Raw genomic sequence first — 24552 nt, forward strand, 5'->3', positions numbered from 1 at the left:
ATGGGACATCCCTGTTCTCACAATTACTAAATAACACAGAATGTAATATTGTGCTGCAAGTCTGTAATATGTTAAGTGGGGTACTAACATTGGAGATGCATGCCCTTGAGAGTATGGGTATTTTCAATGCCAAAGACAGAACCATCTGGAAAGCACAAGAACAAGAACTGTATGCTTCACACCAAGCTTAGGAAATATATTTAGTAAGGAAGAAAACTTCATTTGGTCATCTATATGCTGCTTTTCTGGTTTTTTTTTTTACTCCAATTTAACTCTATACAATACAAGCCTCTAAATCACAACTTACATGTGCTGTTAACAGGCAACCTTTGACCTGTCAGAGTAGGTCCTAAAAAAATTCAGTGTAATCCTAGAAGAGTCTGGTTCTCATGCATGTGATGCATCCTCTACAAGAGCTCTTTAAGAACATTTTAGTTAGAACACCTTCATCATCCTCACTACATTCTATAAAATTCCTACTCCTCCTTTTCCACCATTAACTCATATACTTCAAAACGAGATTCTAAACTTCATTGTTAACCTAATGTACTGGTTTTGGCTGGGATAGAGTTAAATTTCTTCATAGTAGCCTGCATGGGGCTATGTTTTAGATTTGTGCTGGAAACAGTGTTGATAATACAGGGATGTTTCAGTTAGTGCTGAGCAGTGCTTACACAGTGTCAAGGCTTTTTCTGCTTCTCACACCGCCCTGCCAGCGAGTAGGTTGGAGGTGCACAAGAAGTTGGGAGGGGACACAGCTGGGACAGCTGACCCCAACTGACCAAAGGGATATTCCATACCATATGACATCATGCTCAGCAATAAAACTAGGGGGAAGGTTGGCAGGGCGGCTGCTGCTCAGGGACTTGCAGTTGGTTGGTGGTGAGCAATTGTTTTCATTTGCATCACTTGTCTTTCTTGGGTTTTATTTTTCTCTTTGTTATTTTTTTTCCTCTTTTCCTTACAATTTATTATTATTATTACTACTACTACTACTTTTTAATTATTAAACTGTCTTTATCTCAACCCACGAGTTTTCTCACTTTTACCCTTCTGATTCTCTTCCCCCATCCTGCTGGGGGGGAGTGAGTGAGCGGCTGTGTGGTGCTTAGTTGCCAGCTGGGGTTAAACCACAACACCTAAGGAAAAATTTATATGAAAATCTTAATTCTGAAAAAAAACCACATTAGTTTGAATATGACTGTTCAAGTGTGACAGAAAAACAGATGTTTCTGTCAGTCAACAGTAATGAGATGTACTCTTTTTGATGGTTAAATAGAAAAATCAGCAGTTTTGTGATTTCCCATGTGAACCATTACATAAATTGACATTGGCCTGCCATCCCTTAACAGTGTTCCTGAAGTATAATTTCCCAAATTCAAAAAATACATCTCTCATCATTAAGGCAAGATAAAACTATGTACAAAATTTTGATTTTAGATAAAAGTGTTTGCATTAAAAGTACTAATAAGGTTAAGAGAAAAATACCAGGGTAAAATAAGTAAGGATTTATAAACCCCATTTAAAATAAAAAAATATAATCAAGTGCAGTGCCTAAAAAAAAAATCATCTTAATACATTAATTAGTCTGGAATACTTTTGAAAAGCAGCGCATGCTGTAATGTTGATATTTAGATAAATGACCGATATAAGTTCATGACTATGTTTTTCATATGTTAAATCTGATTTTGCATTAAGCTCCAGTTTTGATTAGCAAAAGTGTATATGTCCAGTTTAATGATACAATTATTTCTGAATGCTATGGTCATAATCTATGCTGAATAGGAAGATCTGTTTTGTGTAACTTTTGATGCATGGATACACCTTCTAAAAACGATTAGACACTTGTTTTTAATTTTACTCTTCAAATTCTTCTGTATTGCATGACATAAACCATAAGGTCAGTGAGATGAATTTAAAATCCTTATAAGCTTGCTACCTCATACTTAAGAGTGCATGTTAAAACAGGAATGATACATGAGTGGAAAATCATATTTGAGGAAAGATAAGGATAAGAAAAATTCTGCAGGATGTTAAATGGCATTTAATTATGCTCCTCACTTTTTGGCCTTACTTTTGCTACTTTTTACTTGTACATGTATAGGTTTCTCCCTTCACCATTCAAGGTGCCAAAAATGACAATTGCTGTGTTGCTTGAAAACACCTGTGAAACCACTGCCACTACACTCAGAAGGGAATCTTAGTTTTTCATTAAGGACTTTTTTTTTCTTCATTTGGAGCACCATATCAGACTTTCATGAAAGCCATAGTTATATTGTCAGTGTGCAAAGAAAAGATTTATTTTAGCAGAAAATAATTTAGACATTGAGAAATTATCCCCCCCATAACTACAGGAAAGGATTTTTAAGAATAACTTATTTCTTCTGATTTTTTCATCTTTACCTAAAGTAGTCTGCTCCTAAAGCATGTGTACATAAATTCAAATTTCAAATTTAAGCAAATATATATACAGTTAATTTTTCAGAGCAAAACCACTCTTCTTCATCAAAGAGACTGTTTTAATGCCTGATAGCCCTTTCTTTTCCTACAGTGGAAAAGCACCTATCTTACCCACATTCTTCATCACATTTCCTAGCGGTATACTAGATTCACATCTTTATTCTTCCTTTTCCTTACCCTACACATTCAATTACTTTAAAATTCCTGACCTTTTCTCAACGCTTTCATCATCTATCCTTTTCTCTCTAAACCAGTATCTCCTTCATATCCTATCTCAATCACTGCAGAATCATCTGCGTCGGCTTTCACAACATATGCATCACCTCTTCAGTCTATACAAAATATTGCAGCAAACTCCTCTTCCTTGGCCAGGCTGATGCACTAACTTTCCTTTCTGAAACCTTACATGACTTCTACTTTCAAAATAAGACTCAACTGAAAAAATACAATCCAATATAATCACAAAATAGTCCAAAATACAGATGAAATATTCAGTGAAACAGAATTATTGTAAATAGTAACACTGAAAGATAAGTAATACCTTATTGATAATATATGCTGATATAAACTATATCTAGTTTTTAAAAGTTTTAAGCAAAGCTTAAAAAGAGTTAACCACACTAAGCCTCCTAGAAAGCTTAACTAAGTCCAAGCATCACAGAAGCTTCATTTACAAAGTTAGTATAATATTAGAAAGACCTTATCCTAATGGGCCCTGATAGGATGCACCCATGAGTGCTGAGGGAGCTGACTGATGTCATTGTGAGGCCACTCTCAGTAATCTTTGAATTATCATGGCGATCAGGAGAGGTGCCCGAGGACTGGAGGAAAGCAAAAATCACTCCTGTCTTCAAGAAGGAGGACCCGGGGAACTACAGGCCGGTCAGCTTCACCTCAGTCCCTGGAAAGGGGGCAATCAAGCAGCACACAGCCCCTCACTCACCCTCCCCCCTGCCCCGGTGGGATGGGGGAGAGAATCAGAAGAGCAAAAGTAAGAAAACTCGTGGGTTGAGATAAGAACAGTTTAATAACTGAAATAAAATATTATTATCATTATTATTAATTGTAATGAAAAGGTAAACAACAACAGAGAGAGGAACAAAACCCAGGAAAAACAAGTGATGCAACCGCTCATCACCCGCAGACCAATGCCCAGCCAGTCCCCGAGCAGCAATCACCGCCCCCCAGCTCATATACTGAGCATGACATCATATGGTATGGAATACCCCTTTGGCCAGTTTGGGCCAGCTGTCCTGGCTATGCTCCCTCCCACCTCTTGTGCACCTCCTCACTTGCAGAGTATGGGAAGCTGAAAAGTCCTTGACTTAGTATAAACACTGCTTAGCAACAACTAAAACATCAGTGTGTTATCAACATTATTCTCATACTAAATCCTAAACACAGCACTATACTAGCTACTAGGAAGAAAATTAACTCTATCCCAGCTGAAATCAGGACAGTGATGGAGCAACTAATCCTGGGAACCATTTCCCGGCACATGAATGACAAGAAAATAATCAGTGGTCGTCAGCATGAATTCACCAAGGGTAAGTCATGCTTGACAAACTTAATAACCTTCTACAATGAAATAACTGGCCTGGTTGACCAGGGGAGAGCAGTGGATATAGTCTACCTAGACTTCAGGAAGGCCTCTGACACTGTCTCCCATAAGATCCTCATAGAGAAGCTGCTGAAATATGGGCTGGATGAGGAGACAAGTGAGGTGGATTGAAAACAGGCTGAATGGCCGGGCCCAGAGGGTGGTGATCAGTGGCACAAAGTCTAGTTGGCCGAGAGAGCTGGGGCTGTTTAGCCCAGAGGCTTGGGGGGGGGGAATCGCATTATGTGTACAAATACCTGAAGGGAAGGTGCAAAGAAGATGGAGCCAGGCTCTTTTCAGTGGTGCCTAGTTACAGGACAAGAGGCAATGGACACAAACTGAAACACAGGAGGTTCCGTCTGAACATCAGGAAACACTTTTTTACTGTGACAGTGACTGACCACTGGAGCAGGTTGCCCAGAGAGGTTGTGGAGTCTCCCTCCTTGGGGATATTTAAAAGCCATCTGGACATGTTCCTGGGCAACCAGCTCTAGGTGGCCCTGCTTGAGCAGGGGGTTGGACCAGATGACCTCCAGAGGTCCCTTCCAACCTCAGCCATTCTGTGATTTTGCAATTCTGTGATTTCAGCCAATTATTAACTTAGTAGGGATGAACTTTGAGCAAGTACACAAAGATAAGCATTTAAATTCATGTTAAGTTCCCAATGCTTAAATGTTTTGCTGAAACATTGGTTTTTGTGGTTTGTTTGGGTTTTTTTTTTTTTGGGGGGGGGGGGGGGGTGTTTTAAAAAAAAAAAAAAAAGCAAATGTATTCCGAGGTACATTATAATATAAGTAGAAGTGATATTAATGGAATTATGAGACATTATGAATTGAGTCTGTATACCAGGAAAAATTATTAGTGAAACGTATGAGGCAGTTAAACAGCATTGCAAAGAACATGCAGAAAAATTAATAACCTTAAATTTTAAAACTAAACTTAACAAAATGCTAGAAATTTTAATTTAGACAACAGTGATTCACTAGCACAGAAACAGACTTACATAATTTAACAAGTTATTCTCAGTTTTAATATTGTTGATTTTGAAACTGTAAAGCCAACTTATGTTGAAAAAGAACATCAGATTTTACCCAAAGAACCTAAAACACTGACAGCTGATTGGAGGGGAAGTGGAGAGGGAGGTGCTGATCTCTTCTCCCTGGTATCCAGTGACAGGACGCGTGGGAATGGTTCAAAGCTGTGTCAGGGGAGGTTCAGACTAGATATTAGGAAACATTTCTTTAGTGAGAGGGTGGTCAAACACTGGAACAGGCTTCCTAGAGAGGTGGTCGATGTCCCAAGCCTGTCAGTGTTTAAGAGGCATTTGGACAATGCCCTTAATAATATGCTTTTGGTCAGCCCTGAAGTGGTCAGACAGTTGGACTAGATGGTCATTGTAGGTCCCTTCCAACTGGAACAAATAATTAAAAAAAAAAAAAAAAGAAGCTAAATTACACATAATAAAGGAGTCTTGGACAAAAGTCATGGCTTTTCACATTCAGTTCCTGTTTTCCAACTCCACTTCCCTCCTTAATCTCCCCATGCACCACTCCCTCTAACGTTGGTGGGGCTGCATAGGTGATTAATCATGTCACAGAAGTGTGTGCTGAGCTGGCTGCTTCAGAAGCCCCCTTTAATTCTCTGGCAAATCCAAATTATGCATTACATATGGTTTTACTTCAAATACCTTTCTGCAGTTGTGCAAGAACCTGCAGGGAGTCCAGCTTAGAAGTACAAAAGGACCTTGCATTTGTATTTTACATCTATATTGTATTTATTTCAAAAATTCCATATTCCTTATCAACCTTTCAAAGGAATAAATGTGACTATTCAATAACTTAAATGAATGTAATTTCTAATGAGATATTGCACACATTTCATAGTAATCTACCTTTAGAATCATGCATATGTATTTCTGGTGGTTGCCAGATATTCTAGTTCAAGAAATAAACCCTGAAAACTGCATGTCTGCTTATGTAGCTATTTTAGTTCCAGCAAAATAAAATTGAATAAAACAGTGAAAAAGAGTTGCTTTTGCAGCCTTGTACAAAATCAGTTCTTCACTACACCTGTTGAAATGTATCATTCTGTCTTGCCAGGGTTTTTTGTTTTCCCAAAATTAACAGACACCTACCTGTTGCTGAACCGGTACCTGCTGTACTACCTGTGTGGGCACTGCTGCCTGGCCAGCCACAGATGCCTGTAAAGTCACAGTCGAACCTGTGTCCGACCCAGTCTCTGATGTCTGCATCGTGGTCTCTGAATAAAATTAAAATGTAAAATTAAAAGTTCAGCACAAACTTCTTTGCTTTTTGTCACTTATCCTTATTCAGATCTTAAAAGAAGAATATTCACCCAAAATCCAATCTGGGGATTAGCTAAAGATTGTTTCACGTACTATTACATGAGTACATGGAGATACTTCATTTATTTTTTCCTTTTTAAAAATGCTGCTTTGGCCTAAAATGTTAGAAAATTCATATTATATATTATTGCTTTGTCTAATCTAAGGTCTGCTTAGAGCTTGCAGCACATCAAGAAGAAAACACTATAAGCTCTGGACTTCATGAATTTTTTTCTAGCAATTTACAGTCTGCTTTGTAACAGCAAATACGTTTATCAAGTCAGAAGCAAGGTGCACACGAACCTACTTACTGCTTTGAGGTAAAGAACTTTTAGAAAAAAATCCATTCACAGGCCTGATTCTTCTCTAACTACACTTGTATACGTTAGCTGCAATTATTGTCAAATTTTGAGAGGAGACTCAAAACCTTGTACCATATTAAGACAACACACTTTAAGCTACCTATATGCACAAACATAATTAATTCTAGAAGCTGCACATATAAATGTTTACTTCTTAATTAAGCATGCCTTCACAAAAAGACTTGCAGTAATCAATGCAATTAAACTGAACGCTGGAAACATTTCATACCAACTCATCACAATTCTAAAGAACTAAAAGAGTAATTTCTATAGTAATCACAATACAAGTAAATTACAGTACCTCCAATATTGTCAGCTTTCAGAAAGAACTAACATACACTGAATAAAGTGTACTGTAAGAACACATTGGGTAAAATATGCAATACCAGAAAGAAATTTCTCTCTTCATTTTCTTCCCTGAAACAGTTCAAATCCTTATGTACTGAAATATTCAAAGTTTTCTCTTACCTTACTTGCACTCAAAATATCTTATTTAATAATGTAAATGAACAGAAACTTTTCTCACTTATTTATGTGACTTCAGGAACAACTCATAAAAATCAGAAATAAGTCAAAGTCCTCCCATCAGCTTGTAAATGACTACCCATTCTTCAAAGCTGTCCTTCCTCTGGTTTACTGAGTTGCACTATAAATTCTTCATATTCAAATGCCGAGTTAAAGCTCTAGCAGGTGATAGAATGAGGGGCTGCAACCTGAAAAGAAGACCCTGAAAAGCATTTTAAAAGTCATAGTGAAAAAGTGACTCAAGTAAGCTTGCTTTAGCAGAAAGTGTTAATGTAATCACTGGAGTTATAAACAGAGATTTTACCCCTATTAAAATAGTGAGGCACACACTAGAAAAGTACATGAGGTTGTGGCACTGGCATTTTTAAGAGGAATATTCAAAATCTGGATAGAGCACAGAAATGGTCGAACAACGAAGGAAAATGCCTTACGAAGAAAACCTATTTAGAGTATCAGAAAAAAGACTGAGGATGACTTATACATACTAGGAATTAGATAATTCCTCAATTTTGCACAGAATCACAGAATCCTTTAGGTTGGAAGGGACCTCTTGAGATCATCTAGTCCAACCCCCCCTGCTCAAAATAGGGTCACCTAGAGCAAGTTGCTCAGGGCCATGTCCAGTTCGGTTCTTAATATCTCTAAGGATAGAGACTCCACTACATCTTTGGACAACCTGGTACAGTCCTTGACTAACCTCATGGTAAAAAAGTGTCTTTGAGCATTCAGATGGAATTTCCTGTTTTTTTCCATTTGTGCCCATTGCCTCTGGTCCTGTCAATGAGCACCACTGAGAAGAGCCTTGCTCCCTCATCTCACTCCCTCCCATCAGGTATTTATACACAACGATAAGATCCTCCCTGAGCCTTCTCTTCTCCAGGCTGAATAGTTCCAGCTCTCTCAGCCTCTCCTCATATGGCAGATGCTCCAGTCCCTTAATCATTTTTGTGGCCCTTTGCTGGACTTGCTCCAGTAAGTCCATACCTTTCTTGTACTGGGGAGCCCAGAACTGAACACGGTACTCCAGATGTGGCCTCACTAGCACTGAGTAGAGAGGAAGGATCTACCTCGACCTCCTAGCAATGCTCTTCCTAATGCAGCCAGGGATACTGTTGGCCTTTTTTGTCACGAGGGTGCATTGCTGGCTCACGTTCAGCTTCTTGTCCACCAGGACACCCATTTCCTTCTCTGCAAAGCTACTTTCTAGCTAGTCAGCCTGCAGCCTGTACTGGTGCCTGGGGTAAGTCCTCCCCAGATGCAGGACTTTGCATTCCTGCTTGTTGAACTTCATGAGATTCTTCTCTGCCCATTTCTCCAGCCTGTCGAGGTCTCTCTGAATGGCAACACAACCATCTGGTATATCAGCCACTCCTCCCAGTTTTGTATCATCTGAAAACTTGCTGAGGGTGCACTCTGTCCTATTTTCCAGGTCATTAATGAAGATAGCAAAAAGTATTGGCCCCAGTATAGACTCCTGGGGGACACCACTAGTGACTTGCTTCCAGTTGAACTTTGTGCCACTCATCACAACCCTCTGGGCCTGGCCATTCAGTCAGTTTCAGTCCACCTCACTGTCCATTAAACAACATCCACTGCTCTCCCCTCATGCACCAAGCTAGTTGCCTCATTGTAGAAGGCTTATCAGGTTTGTCAGGCATGATTTCCCATTCATAGATCCATACTGACTCCTACCAAGCACCTTCATGTTCTTCAGTTTCCAGGATTATTTTCTCCATCATCTTCCCAGGAATACAGATGAGGCTGACCGGCCTGTAGTTCCCCAGATCTTCCTTCTTGCCTTTCTCGAAGACTGGAGTGATATTTGCTCTCTTCCACTTGTCAGGAACCTCTTCCAATCACCATGACCATTCAAAGATAATAGAGAGTGGCCTCGCAATGACATCAGCCAGCTCCCTCAGCACTCGTGGGTGCAACACATCAGGCCCCATGGACTTATGTATGTTCACTTTGTATAAGTGCTCTTATACATGGTCCTCCTCCACGGAGGGTAAATCTTCCTTGCTCCAGACTTTCCCCTCTGGTCTCAGGGGCCTGGGAATCCTCAAGGCTGGTCTTACCAGTAAAGACTGAGGCAAAGGAGGCACTGAGTACCTTAACCTTATCCATGTCATTTGTCACGTTTCCCCACCCCATTCAGCAGCAGGCAACATTTTCCCTAGTCTTCCTTTTGCTGTTTCTGTACTTGTAGAATCCTTTCTTGTTGCCAATGCATCTATTAATCAGCATTACATTTTGTACTGAGCTGTCTGGGATAGAGTTAACTTTCCTCATAGCTGCCCATATGGTGCTGTGCTTTGCATTTGTGGCTAGAACAGTGCTGATAACAGACCAATGTTTTGGCTATTGCTGAGCAGTGCTTGCACAGCATCAAGGCTTTCTCTCCAACTCCCCACCCCCGCCCCCCAAGGCCAGTAGGCTGGGGGTGAGCAAGAGGTTGGGAGGGGACATAGCCACGACAGCTGACCCCAACTGACCAAAGGGATATTCCATACCATATGACATCATGCACAGCAAAAAAAGCTCACGGAAAGGAGGAGGAAGGGGGGGGACACTCATGGTTATGGCATTTGTCTTAGCAAGCAACCATTAAGCATGCTGAGGCTCTGCTTTCCAGGAAGTGGCTGAACATCTCGTGGTTGGTCAATGAGGAGTAGTGAATTAATTCCTCTTTTTGCTTTGTTTGCACACACAGCTTTTGTTTTTCTTCTTAAACTGTCCTTGTCTTGATCCACAAGTCTTTTCCCCTTCCTTCTGTTTTCCCCCCATCCCATGGGAGAAGGTAGTGAGCAAGAAGGAGGGTGGGTGTTTGGCTGCTGCTCAGAGTCGACCCATGACATATTTAATCAAGTATAATTGAGAGGTAGACACTGACCACACCAACCCTAGAAAAACGCCTATTTGTTATTTCTGGAAGAAAACAACACTTTTGCTTTTTGTTGGCTTTGGGGGCTATGCTAAAAGTTTATACTGCCAAAAGGATTTTAGAAAAGAAGAAAAAGAAAGTCCCAACTGACTGAAGAGAAAAGAGATAGAGCATAAACAAAATAGAGAGTGAGAAAGAGAGTACTGAGGAGTGGGAGAGATGATAGCATGACGAGAGAAATTAGTTGCGAGACATGAGAGAGAAAGCTGATTACGAAATTCAAGACAGTCGAGACCAAGAGACGAGAGTGAAGGCCGAGAAAGCCAAGAGATGTGAGACCCAAGAGGACTGAGAGAGAGCCAAGACAGAGCCAAGAGGGGATAGACAAGAGACGGGGGGAAGACGGGAGAGACAAGACAAGACGAGACATGAGATAGACGAGATGAGTGGGGAGAGAGACGGGAGGAGAGAGATGGGAGACAGAGATGGGACACAAGACAGACAAGACGAGACAAGAGATGAGTGGAGAGATGAGATGTGAGAGAAATGAGAGGGGAGAGAGGCAAGAAATAAGGGGGGCATGAGATGAGAGAGACGAGACACAGGTGAGAGAAGAGACAGAGGTGAGAGGAGAGAGACGAGAGAGGAGAGTTGAGGCGAGGTGAGGAACAAGGCAGACAAGATGAGACAAGAAGAGTGGAGAGAGAAACAAGAGGAGAGAGACAAGAGTCAGGCAAGAGAAAGATGAGGCAGAGCCAAGAAAGCAGACAGACAAGTGAGACGAGAGACAGACTAGAGAGGCCAGAGAAAGATAAGGGGCGCGAGGGGGGCGCGAGGGGCAGGCAAGAGAAAAGACAAGAAACTGGGGGGGGGGGGAGATGACAGACGAGAAACAGAAGAGGGAGAGATGGGGCAGATAACAAAGACAGATGAGAGAGAGACGAGGTGGATGATCGAGACGAGAGACAGAGGAGGCAGACGATAGAGATGGGGCAGATGAGAGAAAGAAGACAGACAAGATACAGACTAGAGGGAACCGAGGCAAGATAAGAAAGACCAGATGTGGATGGAGAGACAGGCTAAAAGAGGCGCGTTGGGGGTAGAAGGGAGGGGGGCGAGAGAGCGAAAAGAGATGAAAGACACGAGAGAGGAGAGGAGAGGAGAGGAGAGGAGAGGAGAGGAGAGGAGAGGAGAGGAGAGGAGAGGAGAGGAGAGGAGAGGAGAGGAGAGGAGAGGAGAGGAGAGGAGAGGAGAGGAGAGGAGAGGAGAGGAGAGGAGAGGAGAGGAGAGGAGAGGAGAGGAGAGGAGAGGAGAGGAGAGGAAGACACGAGACTATGAGAGAGATGAAACGAGCACGAAATTAGACAAGATAGGCCAGACGATACAAGAGTAGAGGGGAGGATAAGAGGGATGAATAATGAGAGAGACACGAGAGTTGCAAAGGGACAGGAAAGATGAGAGAGACGGGAGAGAGAAAAGAGGGACGAGATGAGGGATAAGACAAGAGTCGAGAGGAGGGACGAGAAGAGAAGCGAGACGAGACAAGATGAGACAAGAGACATGACAAAGCAAGACGAGGGAGGAGAGGGAGGAAAAAAGATGAGAGGAGATGAGAGGAGAGACAAGACGAGACTAGAGAGGAGGTGAGGTGAGACAAGAGAGACGAGAGAAGAGACGAGAGATGAGAGATGACAGGAGAGGAGAGACTAGGCAACAGCAACAGATGAGAGACGAGATGAGAGAGATGAGAGGAGAGGTGAGAGGAGAGACAAGGGACGAGATGAGGGATGAGATGAGACAATAGAAGGAGACGAGAGGGTGATGAGGGAGGGGCAAGAGAGGGATAAGACAGAGACAAGACAGACAAGACGAGAGGGGAGATGTGTGATGAGAGGCGCAAGGAGGTGACATGAGAGATGCGAGAGGTGCGAGGAGATGACGAGAGAGAGGAGAGGAGAGGAGAGGAGAGGAGAGGAGAGGAGAGGAGAGGAGAGGAGAGGAGAGGAGAGGAGAGGAGAGGAGAGGAGAGGAGAGGAGAGGAGAGGAGAGGAGAGACAGGATGAAAGAGACAAGAGAGGCCGGGGGAGGGCAAGAGAGGGATAAGGGATGAGAGAGACACAAGAGAGAGCTGAGACGGGGGATGAGATGAGAGACACGAGGAGGGACAAGAGATGAGAAGAAAGTCGAGATGAGACAAGATGAGATGACAGATGAGACGAAGTGAGACAAGAGGAGACGAGGTGAGAGGAGAGACACAACGAAAGACAAAACGAGAAGCAAGACGAGAGACAAGAAATGAGAGAGGAGATGACAGGAGACAAGAGAGATGAGTGATAAGAGATGAGACGAGAGAGATGGGAGAGAAGAGAGACAATAGATGAGCCAAGGGGAGAGACGAGAGAGGCAGGTGATGAGAGACAACAGATGAGAGGATATGAGAGAGACGAGGGAGATGAGAAATGAGACAAGGGGAGAGACATGGAGGGGGGGAGAGCAGAGGGACAAGAGAGGAAGAAGCAGAGGAGAGGGGTTGGTGTGAGAGAGGCGAGACGAGACATGAGACGAGAGAGACAAACCAACCTAGATGAGACAAGAAGGGGGTAAGACGAGAGGAGATGAGACAAGAGGAAGCGAGGGGAGGAGACACACGAGATGAGAAGAGAGTGATGAGAGAGACCAGACAAGGTGAGAGAAACGAGATGAGAGATACAAGAGAGACTAGCTGAGACACGAGAGAGACGAGGGCCAAAAGGAGAGACGAGAGAGAAACAGGGGCAAGGGAGGGGCGGAGAGGGAGAATAGAGAGGAAGGAGCAAGGGGGAGTGGGACAAGACGAGGTATGGGATGAGACGATGGAGGGAGACCAGAGGCTGATGGGGGGGGGCACCATGTGAAAAGAGATGAGAGAGACAAGAGTGACTTGAGAGAGTAGAGAGACGAGGGAGATGAGAGATGGGGGGGTGGGGCCACGAGATGAGAGATGAGAGAGGTGAGACGAGGCAAGAGACATAGGGGGAGATGAGAGACAAGAGAAGACATGAGAGATGAGACGAGATGAAAGATGAGACAAGACATGAGAGACGACGAAATGAGAGACAGGAGAGAGAAGAGGAAAAGGGGAGGCAAGAAAGGGGAAGCAAGAAAGGGGAGGCGAGTGACGAGAGGAGAGACGAAGAGACTAGAGGCTAGAGACTACAGATGAGAGAGGTATGACAGGAAACAAGACGAGAGACAAGCTGACAGAGACAAGGAGAGAGGAGGAGAGAGAGACCAGACGAGATAAGAGAGGCAAGATGAGAGACGAGAGACCTGACAAGATGAGAGCAAGTGAGTGGCTGTGTGGTGTTAAGCTGCCTACTGGGGTTAAACCACAACAGCCCTTTTTGCCACCTGTATTGGGTTTACGTGGCAAGGTTTTGGTAGCGGGGGGGGGGGCTGCAGGGGTGGCTTCTGTGAGAAAAGATCAGGAGCTGCCCCCATGTTGGACAGAGCCAGCTCCAAAATGGACCCACCACTTTCCAAGGCTGAACTAGTCAGCGAAGCTGGTGGTGCTTCTGTGATAACATGTTTAAGAAAGGGTAAAAAATGCTGCACAGCAGCTGAGACACATAAGGTAAGACAAAAGGGGAAAAACGAGATGAGTGATGAGAGGAGACACAAAATGAGAGAGACAAGACATGAGACAAGAGAGGCAAGCCGACAGAGACAAGACGAGACAAGAGATGAGAGGCCAGGCAAGAGAAGAGCAGCCAGATGAGAGACATGACAGACAAGGTGAGAGACCAGATGAGAGAGCCAAGAAGAGAGAGAGGCGGTATGAGAGAGGGGCGGGAGAGGAGGGACGAGAGAGAGAGAAGGGAGAGGACAGAGGGAGGCACAAGAGAGGCGAGACGAGGCAAGATGAAAGAGATGGGGGGAGAAGGGAAGAGTGGGAAAAATGGGAGAGAGAAATGAGCGGTGAGGGAGAGACGAGAGGTGTGACGAGAGATGAGAAAGAGACGAGAGAAAGGCACAAGGCAAGATGAGAGGAGAGGACGAGACATGAGACAAGAGACGAGACAAGAGGAGAGACAAGATGAGTGATGAGAGAAGAGAGATGAGAGGTGAGAGATGAGAGGAGACAAAGAGACAAGAGACGGGAGAAACAGGAGAAAGACAGGAGACGGGGAGATTGATGGAGAGAGAGGAGAGAGAGAAAGGGGAGGCAAGAAACAGGAGGCGAGGCAAGATGAGACAAGCAATGTGATGAGACGAGACAAGAGGACACAAGACAATAGGACATGAGACGAGAGAGATGATGTGAGGCAAGGGAGATGAGGGGGAGACGAGAGCTGAGAGAGAGACAAGAACTGAGAGGGAGACGAGAGAAAAATGAGAGACGAGGTGAGAGGCAGGAGACAAGCAGAGAGAGATGAGAGAGACGAGGCAGCGGGAGAGGGAGGGGTGGGAGAGGGAGATGAGAGAGAGATGAGAGGGGCACGTGAGAGATGAGGGGAGAGGGAGGGGGCAAGAGAGGGCTGAGAGATTAGATGAGAAATGTGGGAGACCAGGGGAGATGAGAGAAGAGAGACAGGAGAGGAGAGATACAAGAGAGTCAAGGGAGACTAGAGTGTGTAGGGAGGCGAGGGAGAGGCAGGGGGGTGGGAGAGGAGAGGGGAGAGGAGAAGAGATGAGGGAAAGAGGGTCACAGGGGGCGAGAGAGGGGGACAAGGGGGGCAAGAGGGGGGGTGAGGGGGAAGACGAGAGAGGGGACAAGAGCTAGGAGGGAATGGGAGGGCAAGAGAGGGAGGGCGGAAGAGAAGAGGGGGTGAGAGAGGAGAGAGAAAGATGAGGGGAGGGGAGATGGCAGGAAGGCAAGAGAGGCACAAGAGAGGGACCGGGGGGGGGGGGGGGGAGAGATACGGATGAGAGATAGGTGGATGAGAGAGGGGGGCAGCTGGAGAGGGGCAAGATAGGTTCAAGAAAGAGGGAGGAGGGGAGAGGGGGGAGAGCGAGGGGATGAGATGAGAGGTTCAGGGCGAGGGAGCAGAGAGAGGGAGGGGAGAAAAGAGGGGAAGAGGAAAAGGAAGGGGAGGGGAAAGAGGAGGGAGAGGGGAGGAGAGGGAGGATGGGAGCTAGAGGGGAGAGGGGTGACAGAGAGGGGGAGGAGAGAGTATCCAGGGCTGAGAGAGAGCTGAGAGAGAAGTGATGGCTGAGAGAGGCACGATGCCCTAGAGATGGCTGGGGGAGAGACAAAAGAGAGGCAAGGGAGGAGAGAGCCGGGAGAGGGGCGAGGGCCAAGAGAGAGCCTGAGAGGAGCAAGAAAGGAGATAGGGCCGAGAGAGGGGCAAAGACCAAGAGAGAGATGAAAGAGGCAAAAGAGGACCAAGGGCTGAGAGAGGGGTGAGGGCTGAGAGAGAGCTGGGATAGGTGCAAGGGTCTAGAGATCTGAGAGAGAGAGACTGGAGAGAGCCAGGAGAGGGGCAAGGGAGGAGACAGCCGAGAGAGGGCCAAGAGAGAAAAATGAGGGCCGTGAGGAAAGGGGGGGCTGAGAGAAAAAGGAGGGGCGAGAGAGGAGTGAGGACCTGGGGGGGGGGGGGGCAAGTGAGGAGAGAGTCTTGAGAGGGCCGAGAGAGAAAAGTAAGTGCCAAAAAGAAAAGAAGGGCCAAGAGAGGCAAGAGAGGAATGAGGGCCGAAGGAAGAAGAAAGGCTGAGATGGGGGGGGAAGGGTGCAAGACACCTTAGAGTGAGCCGAGATTAAACCTACAAAGCCTGAAGAGGAGCTGGGAAGAGACGAGAGTGGAGCGAGGGCTGAGAAAGATGCGAGGGGTGAGAGAGAACAAAGACAGAACAGAGAGAGGAGCGAGGGTCAAGAGAGAAGCAGGGGCTGCAAGAATGCCAAGAGAGTAGCAAGGGCCGGGGGGCAAGAGAGAGCTGAGAGTAAGCCGGGAGAGGAGCAAGGGGCGAGGGGGAGCCAAGGGAGATTGCTGAGAGAGGAGCAGAGAACCGAGAGAGGAGCGAGAACCAAGAAAGAAACAAGGGCCGAGAGAGAGAGATAAAGGCAACAGAGACCTGGAAGTGAGCAGAGAGCAAGCTGAGAAAGACCAGAGAGGAGTGTGGAAGAGCCGAGGGAGAGTCTAGATGCGAGGGCCAAGATGAAAGAGGGCCGAGAGAGCACCAAGAGAACAGTGAGGGCCTACAGAGATGTGAGAGCGCCAGAAGAGGGGCAAGGGAGGAGAGAGCTGAGAGCGAGCTGAGTGTCAAGACAGAGTAAGGAGAGGGGAGAGGGCTGAGAAAATGCCGAGAGAGGAGCACGGGCTGAGAGATGGGCGAGAGCCTAGAGAGAGCTGGGAGACGGGTGAGGGAGAAGAGAGACAAGAGAGGTCAGGGAGAGAAATGAGGGCTGAGAGAGAGCTGGGAGAGACCCGAGAGAGTGGCAAGAGCCTAAAGAGCCAAGACAGAGCCAGGATAGAGACAAGGGAGGACAGAGCTGAGAGAAAGCTGAGAAAAGAGCCAGGGCCAAGAGAGAGCTGACAAAGAATAGAATAGAATAGAATAGAATAGAATAGAATAGAATAGAATAGAATAGAATAGAATAGAATAGAATAGAATAGAATAGTTCAGTTGGAAGGGACCTACAACAATCATCTAGTCCAACTGCCTGACCACTTCAGGCCTGACCAAAAGTTGAAGCATGTTATTAAGGGCATTGTCCAAAGGCCTCTTAAACACTGACAGGCTTGGGGCATCGACCACCTCTCTAGGAAGCCTGTTCCAGTGTTTGACCACCCTCTCGGTAAAGAAATGCTTCCTAATGTCAAGTCTGAACCTCCTCTGATGCAGCTTTGAGCCATTCCCACACATCCTGTCGCTGGATACCAGGGAGAAGAGATCAGCACCTCCCTCTCCATTTCCCCTCCTCAGGAAGCTGTAGAGAGCAATGAGGTTGCCCCTCAGCCTCCTTTCCTCCAAACTAGACAACCCCAAAGTCCCTAGCCGCTCCTCATAGGACATGCCTTCCAGCCCTTTCACCAGCTTTGTTGCCCTCCCTCTGGATGCATTCAAGGACCTTCACATCCTTCTTAAATTGTGGGGCCCAGAACTGCACACGGTATTCAAGGTGAGGCCGCACCAACGCTGAATACAAAGAGATAATCACCTCTTTTGACCGGCCGGTTATACTGTTTAATGCACCCCAGGATGCGGTTCGCCCTCTTGGCTGCCAGGGCACACTGCTGACTCATATTGAGCCTGCTGTCAACCAGCACCCCCAGATCCCTTTCTGCAGGCTGCTCTCCAGCCACTCCTCTCCCAATTTATACTTGTGCCTGGCATTACTCCATCCCAGGTGCAGAATCTGGCATTTGGACTTGTTAAATTTCATGCCATTAATGATGGCCCAATGCTCCAAAGCATTGAATGCCTCTGCTTTTTCTTCATCCCTATTAGTCAGGTGACCATCGTCAACAAGTATTGGTCCAATGTTTTCCTTAGACCTCCTCTTGCTATTAAGGTACGTAAAAAAGCCTTTCTTGTCTGACACAACACTGGCCAGTTTCAACTCTAATTGAGCTTTGGCCTTTCATGTCTTCTCCCTGCATATACGAAGGAGCAAGAGACTAGAGAGGAGTGAGGGTAAAGAGAGGAGTGAGGGCCGAGAGGGAACTGAGAGAGGGGCAAGGGCTCAGAGAGACATGAGGGGTGAGAACGCGCATGAGAAAGGCAAGAGAGACCTGAGAGCAAGCGGAGAGTAAGCCGAGAAATCCCAAATGGAAGCAAGGCAGAGCAAATAGCTGAGTGAGGGCCAAGAGGAGCGAGGGCCAAGAGAGAGCTGAAAGAGGAGCCAGGGCCAAAAGAGAGCAAGGTGAGAGCTGGGAGAGGGGCGAGGACCGAGAGAGATCACAGAGAGGAGTGGGGGCCAAGAGACAACCAGGAGAGGAGTGAGGGCCGAAAGCGGGTCAAGGTCTCTGAGAGAGTTGAGAGAGGGGTGAGAGGGTTGAGAGGAGCAAGAGGGCCGAGAGGAGCAAGGGGGGGGGAGGGGGGGCCTAGAGAGCCAAGAGGGAGCCCAGAGAGGGAGGAGAGCGCCAGGGGAGGGGCGAGAAAGAGCCAGGAAAGGGGTGAGGGCTGAAAGAAAGCCAAGAGAGGAGAGAGGGCTGAGAAAGGGACATGAGAGGTCCCGGGAAGGAGAGAGGGAGGAGAAAGCTGAGACAGAGCCAGGAAAGGGACAAGGGCCAAGAGAAAGCCAAGAGAGGAGCAAGGGGCAAGAGAGAGCAAGGAGAGAGCTGTGAGAAGGGCAAGGGCATAGAGAGCTGAGAGCGCGCCCAGGGAGGGAAGATAGAGGAGAGCTGAGAGAGACCGCTGGGTACACAGCAAGGGCCGAGAGCAAGCCGAGAGGGGTGAGTGCCAAGAGAGGAGCAAGGGCCAAGAGAGAGCCAGGAGAGGGTCAACAGCTGAGAGAAAGTGGATGGAGAAGCGTGGGGCAAGAGAGAGCCAAGAGAGAGATGGGACAGTGGTGAGGGCCTAAAGAGCTGAGAGAGAGCTGAGAGGAGCAAGGGCCGAGGGAGTGCCAAGAGAGGAGTAAGGGCTGAGAAGAGCAAAGGCTGGGAGAAAGCTGTGAGAGGGGCGAGGGCCTAGAGAGCCAAGAGAGAGCCCGGAGAGGGGAGAGGGAGGAGAGAGCCGAGTAAGAGCCAGGATAAAGGTGAGGGCCAAGAGAAAAGCGAGAGAAGAGCAAGGGCCAAGAGAGGAGAGGGAGCTGAGAGAGAACTGAAAGAGAGCTGATAGAGGGACAAGGGCCGAAAACTAGGAGAGAGCTGGGAGAGGAACAAGTGACGAGAGAGAGCCAAGAGGGGAGTGAGGGCCAACAGAGCCAGGAGAGGGTCAAGGATCAAGAGAATGTTGAGGCAGAGGTGAGAGGGCCTAGAGAAAGAGTCGACAGAGGAGAGAAGACTAAGAGAGGAGCACGGGCCAAGAGAGAACTGGGAGAGAGTTGTGAGAGGGGTGAGGGCCTAGAGAGCTGAGAGAGAGTCTGGAGAGGGGAGAGGGAGGAGAGAGCCAGGACAGGGGCGAGACAAAGCTGAGAGGAGCAAGGGCCAAGAGAGGAGCTAAGGCCAAGAGAGAGACAGAAGCATGGCGAGGGTCTACAGAGCTGAGACAGAGCTGGGAGAGGGGCAAGCTAAGAGAGAAACGGGAGAGATGAGAGGTTTGAAAGCAAGTAGAGGGGAGGGCCGAGAGAGGAGCGAGTGTCGAGAGCAGAGTGTGGGTTGAGAGAGAAAAGAGAGGGGAGGGCCAAGAGAGGATGGAGGAGCACATCTCGAGAGCAGAGTGAGGGGCAAGAGCTGAGAGAAAGGAGCAAGGAGCAAAGTGCAAGGAGCTGACAGGAGTGAGATAGAGGAGCGAGGCACGAGAGAGAGGATTGAAGAGCGTGAGCAAGGAATGAGGAGCAAAATAGAAGGGAGCAAGGAATGAGAGATCGCCAAGGGTGAGGGGAGCAAAGAGATAGAGAGCCGAGAGCAACAGGAGCAAGGGATAAGAGCCGAGAGAGGGGGGCAAGAGGGGAGAAAGGGGTGAGAGAGAGGGTAGCGATGGGCAAGAGAGGGGCGAGGCCCAAGAAATAGCTGTGAAAGAGATGGGAGGGGGACAAAGACTGAGAGCTGAGAGAGGAGCAAGGAATGAGAGACAGGATAGAGCTGGGAGAAGGGCGAGGACCTAGAGAGCCGAAAGAACCAGAAGAGTGGCGAGGGAGGAGAGAGCCAAGAGAGGGGCCAGAGAGGAGCAAAGGTTGAGAGAAAAGTGAGGGCCGAGAGCCGAGCAAAGGCTTAGAGAAAATCGAGAAAGGAGTGAGGGCCAAGAGGAGAGAGGGCCAGGATAGAGGTGAGGCCTAAGAGAGAGCCAGGAGAGAGACAAGGGAGTGCTGGGAAAGGGGGGAAGAGCCAGGGAGGGGAGTGAGAAGAAAGGGACGACAGCTGAGAGAGGGGAGTGAGGGATGAAAGCTAAGAGACAGGGGAGCGAGAGGGAGGGGTGAGAGTCGAAAGGGGGTAACGAGAAGGGAGAGCCAAGACAAAGGGGAGCAAGGGGCAAGAGCCAAGAAAGAGGGGAACAAGGAGCAAAGGGCAAGAGACAGGGGAGCGAGAGGGAGGGGTGAGAGTTGAAAGGGGGGAACGAGAGGGGAGAGCCAAGACAAAGGGGAGCAAGGGGCAAGAGCCAAGAAAGAGGGGAACAAGGAGCAAAGGGCAAGAGACAGGGGAGCGAGAGGGAGGGGTGAGAGTTGAAAGGGGGAAACGAGAGGGGAGAGCCAAGACAAAGGGGAGCAAGGGGCAAGAGCCAAGAAAGAGGGGAACAAGGAGCAAAGGGCAAGAGCAAGGGTAGCAAGGGGAGAATGGAGCAAGGGAAGAAAGGAGCAGGAATGAGGAACGAGGGCAAGGTGGCGAAAGCCATGAGCAAGAGGAGCAAGAGCAGTGAGATCCAAGACCAAGGGGTGCAAGAGCAAGGGGAGCAAGATCCGTGAGCAAAGGGAGCGAGAGCTGACAGAGGGGGGTGAGAGCCTACAGCTGTGTACTGGCTTTGGCTGGAATAATTTTCTTCATAGCAGCCCCTATGGTGCTGTGCTTTGGATTTGTAACGAAAACAGTGTTGATAACACACCAATGTTTTAGCTATTGCTGAACAGTGCTTGCACAGCGTCAAGGCCTTCTCTGTTTCTCATGCTGCCCCCACAGCAAGTAGGCTGAGGGTGTGTAAGAAGTTGGGAGGGGACACAGTTGGGACAGCTGACCCCAACCGACCAAAGGAATATTCCATACCATATGACACTGTGCTCACCAATAAAAGCTGCAGGGAAGAAGGAGAACAGAGGGACGTTAGGAGTGACAGCATTTGTCTTCCCAAGTAACCATTATGTGTGATGAAGCCCTGCTTTCATGCAAATGGCTAAACATCTGCCTGCTGATGGGAAGTAGTGAATGAATTCCTTATTTCGCTTTGCTTGTGCATGCAGCTTTGCTTCCTCTATTAAACTGTCTTTATCTCAACCCACAAGTTTTCTCACTTTTACCCTTCTGATTCTCTCCCCTATCCCACTGGAGGGGGAGTGAGCGAGCGAGCGGCTGTGTAGGGCTTAGCCCACAACAGGCTGAGAGGAAGGGGAGCAGGGAGCAAAGGCAAGATGAGTGAGAGCCCAGAGCAAGGGGTGTGAGAGGAGCAAGAGCCAAGAGCAAGGAACATGTGAGGAGCAAGAGACAGGGGAGTGAGGGGAGCAAGAACTGTGCGCAAAGGGAGCAAGAGCCTTGTGACCGGTACCTCCTGCTCCTGACCCCTTCTCCTGGTTTCGGCAGGGATAGAGTTAATTTCCTTCCTAGTAGCTGGTACAGTGCTGTGTTTTGGATTTAGGATGAGAACAATGTTGATAACGCACCGATGTTTTAGTTGTTGCTAGGTAGTGCTTACACTAGCCAAGGACTTTTTAGTTTTCCATGCTCTACCGACTGAGAAGGCTGCAGGTGCACAAGAAGCTGGGAGGGAGGCACAGCCAAACTGGCCAAAGAAACATTCCATACCATGTGACGTCATGCTCAGTACATAAACTGGGGAAAGCTGGCCGGGGGGGCCGCTGCTCGGGGACTGGCTGGGCATCGGTCGGCGGGTGGTGAGCAATTGTACTGTGCATCACTTACTTTGTGTATTATTATTATTATTATCATATTATTATTATCATTTTATTTCAATTATTAAACTGTTTTTATCTCAACCCATGAGTTTTTCTCACTTGTGCTTTTCCAATTCTCTCCCCCATCCCACCGGGGGGGGGGGAGTGAGCGAGTGGCTGCGTGGTGCTTAGTTGCCGACTGAGGTTAAACCACAACAGTCCTTTTTGGCGCCCAACGTGGGGCACGAAGGGTTGAGATAATAACAGATTAACCGGAGTGTATTAAGGAACTTATATCTGTTAATAGTTGTGGGTCACAATGTTGGTTTCTCTGTTCTCGATATTGATTGGTCTAATCTGCATCGCGCTCTTTTTCCTGCTGTACATGTTAAAGATTGGTGTTGGTTTTTGCAGTTTGCTGTGGTCTGCAGTGATTAGTGATGTCTCGCTTGGGAGGTTTGTTTTTAGAACATTGACCTTGACCTTAGCGTGGTATGTAGGTTTCGCAATGAAGCCGTTACTGTACCACGGAGACCATTTCGTGGAGACAACTAGCAATTGCAGTAACTTTTCTGAGAGTTTTTTTACGGAGGAAATACAGAATGGCAGCGTCACCACCTTCTTCTATGATGTTTCCTCCTTCATTACAGTAACTTTTCAGTATTTTGAACAGCCTTGGGTAGTTAAGATACTTCTATTGGTATCTCTTGGGAATATTGTTTTGGTTTTGTCTAAAGTTGGTAAGCAATTTAAGAATATCATCCAGAGATCTGCCCAAGGCTGAATAATTATGAGTGGCAGGGTGTGTGGGACAAGATGGGCAAGTACCTAGGCCAATGGGCACCCCCAGTGTTCTGGAACTTCACCCCTGAGCAAGTGCAGAATCCTGAAAAGTTAGTAGAATATTTGGAAAAAGTATGCTGTCACCCTGGCAACTCCAGAGAGATGCAGATCATTGCAACGTGCTGGGGCCTGGCCCATGCCTACCGAGCCCTGTTCAACACCATTCACTACCCTCAAAGGGAGGAGAAGGTCTCTGGCTCTGACAGTAAAACGACAGGCCCTGCGGCCACTCAGACCCGGGCAACACGCCCTGTGGCTGAACCAAAGAACCAGCCTGTGCCGGTATCAGTCGCCCCTGTACACAAGAAGAAATCTTGGAAGCGAAAGTCGGATCGTTTAGTAAGGGAGGAAGAAACTTCTTCTAAAAGGGAAGCGGAGGAAGAACTGTACAAACACCCTGGAGAAGGGCCATCACGAGAACAGTAGGAGGAGAGCAGGCCGCTGATCAGGGAGGAAGAAGAGGAAGAACTCATAAACGAGGCAGTGACCACCCGATCTCTATCCCTGAGTGAGCTGCGAGATATACGAAAAGATTTCAGCCGCCGTCCAGGCGAGCATATTGTCACCTGGCTGCTCCGATGCTGGGATAATGGAGCCAGTAGCCTAGAATTAGAGGGCAGGGAAGCCAAGCAGCTGGGATCCCTTTCTAGGGAAGGGGGCATTGACAAAGCAATTGGAAAAGGGACACGAGTCCTCAGCCTTTGGAGGCGACTCTTGTCAAGCGTGAAGGAAAAGTATCCCTTCAAGGAAGATGTCATATGTCACCCAAGCAAGTGGGCCACCATGGAGAAGGGTATCCAGTTTCTGAGAGAATCAGCTGTGCTGGAGGTGATTTATGATGACCTGAACAATGAACAACTATCCAAAGATCCAGATGAAGTCAAGTGCACATGACCCATGTGGCGGAAGTTTATAAGGAGCTCACCATCGTCATATGCCAAATCATTGGAAGTAATGACCTGGAAAGACGGAGAGGAACAAACGGTGGATGAATTGGCTAGTCAACTCCGGCAATATGAAGAAAGTCTCTCTTCCTCCCTCGTCTCGGCTGTGGAAAAACTATCCCGGGAGATCCAGCAATTCAAAGAGGATAGGTCCTACTCCCCACCTGTACGGACCAGTATCTCAGCTATTAGGAGTCAGCGTCCTTTTGCTCAAGAGAGAGAATATAAAGGGTACACACCACGGGGCACCCTATGGTTTTACGTGCGTGACCACGGAGAGGACATGAGGAAGTGGGATGGGAAACCTACTGCAGCCCTAGGGGCACGGGTACGCGAATTGCAAGGGAAAACAATCACAGAAAGAGGTTCTTCCAGGAAAATTGCTGCTCCAGTTTCCAGCGGGCAGTTCCCCAGACAGGGTAGAAGGGCTGATCTTACTCCTGACCTTAATGAAGAAACTTCTGACTCGTATGTACAAGAAGTGAGAAATGAGTACTGTGATGAGGATTAGAGGGGCCCTGCCTCCAGCCAGGGGGAGGAAAGGGACAACCGGGTTTACTGGACTGTGTGGATTCGGTGGCCTGGCACATCAGACCCACAGAAGTGTAAGGCTCTAGTAGACACCGGTGCACAGTGTACCCTAATGCCATCAAGCTACAAAGGGGCAGAACCCATCTGTATTTCTGGAGTGACGGAGGGATCCCAACAGCTAACTGTATTGGAAGCCGAAGTAAGCCTAACTGGGAATGGGTGGCAGAAGCACCCCATTGTGACTGGCCCAGAGGCTCCGTGCATCCTTGGCATAGACTACCTCAGGAGAGGGTATTTCCAGGACCCAAAAGGGTACCGGTGGGCTTTTGGTATAGCTGCCTTGGAGATGGAGGAAATTAAACAGCTGTCCACCTTGCCTGGCCTCTCGGAGGACCCCTCTGCTGTGGGGGTGCTGAAGGTCGAAGACCAACAGGTGCCA

The 24552-nt window shown here is 47.5% G+C and overlaps 1 protein-coding gene across 1 annotated transcript in view; it reads right to left on the reverse strand.

Annotated features, from left to right (window-relative positions):
- The window catches only part of LOC143171894 (transcription factor RFX3-like), a 186816-nt gene that overhangs the window by 109920 nt on the left and 52344 nt on the right, over window positions 1-24552 (reverse strand). Inside the window, exon 2 of the mRNA XM_076361059.1 lies at window positions 6195-6319. Within this exon, the coding sequence (XP_076217174.1) occupies window positions 6195-6311 (117 nt within the window). The 5' untranslated portion in view covers window positions 6312-6319. The remainder of the gene's footprint in view (window positions 1-6194; window positions 6320-24552) is intronic.

This window comes from Aptenodytes patagonicus, chromosome W, assembly GCF_965638725.1.
Source record: "Aptenodytes patagonicus chromosome W, bAptPat1.pri.cur, whole genome shotgun sequence".
In the NCBI taxonomy this organism is placed as follows: Eukaryota; Metazoa; Chordata; class Aves; order Sphenisciformes; family Spheniscidae; genus Aptenodytes; species Aptenodytes patagonicus.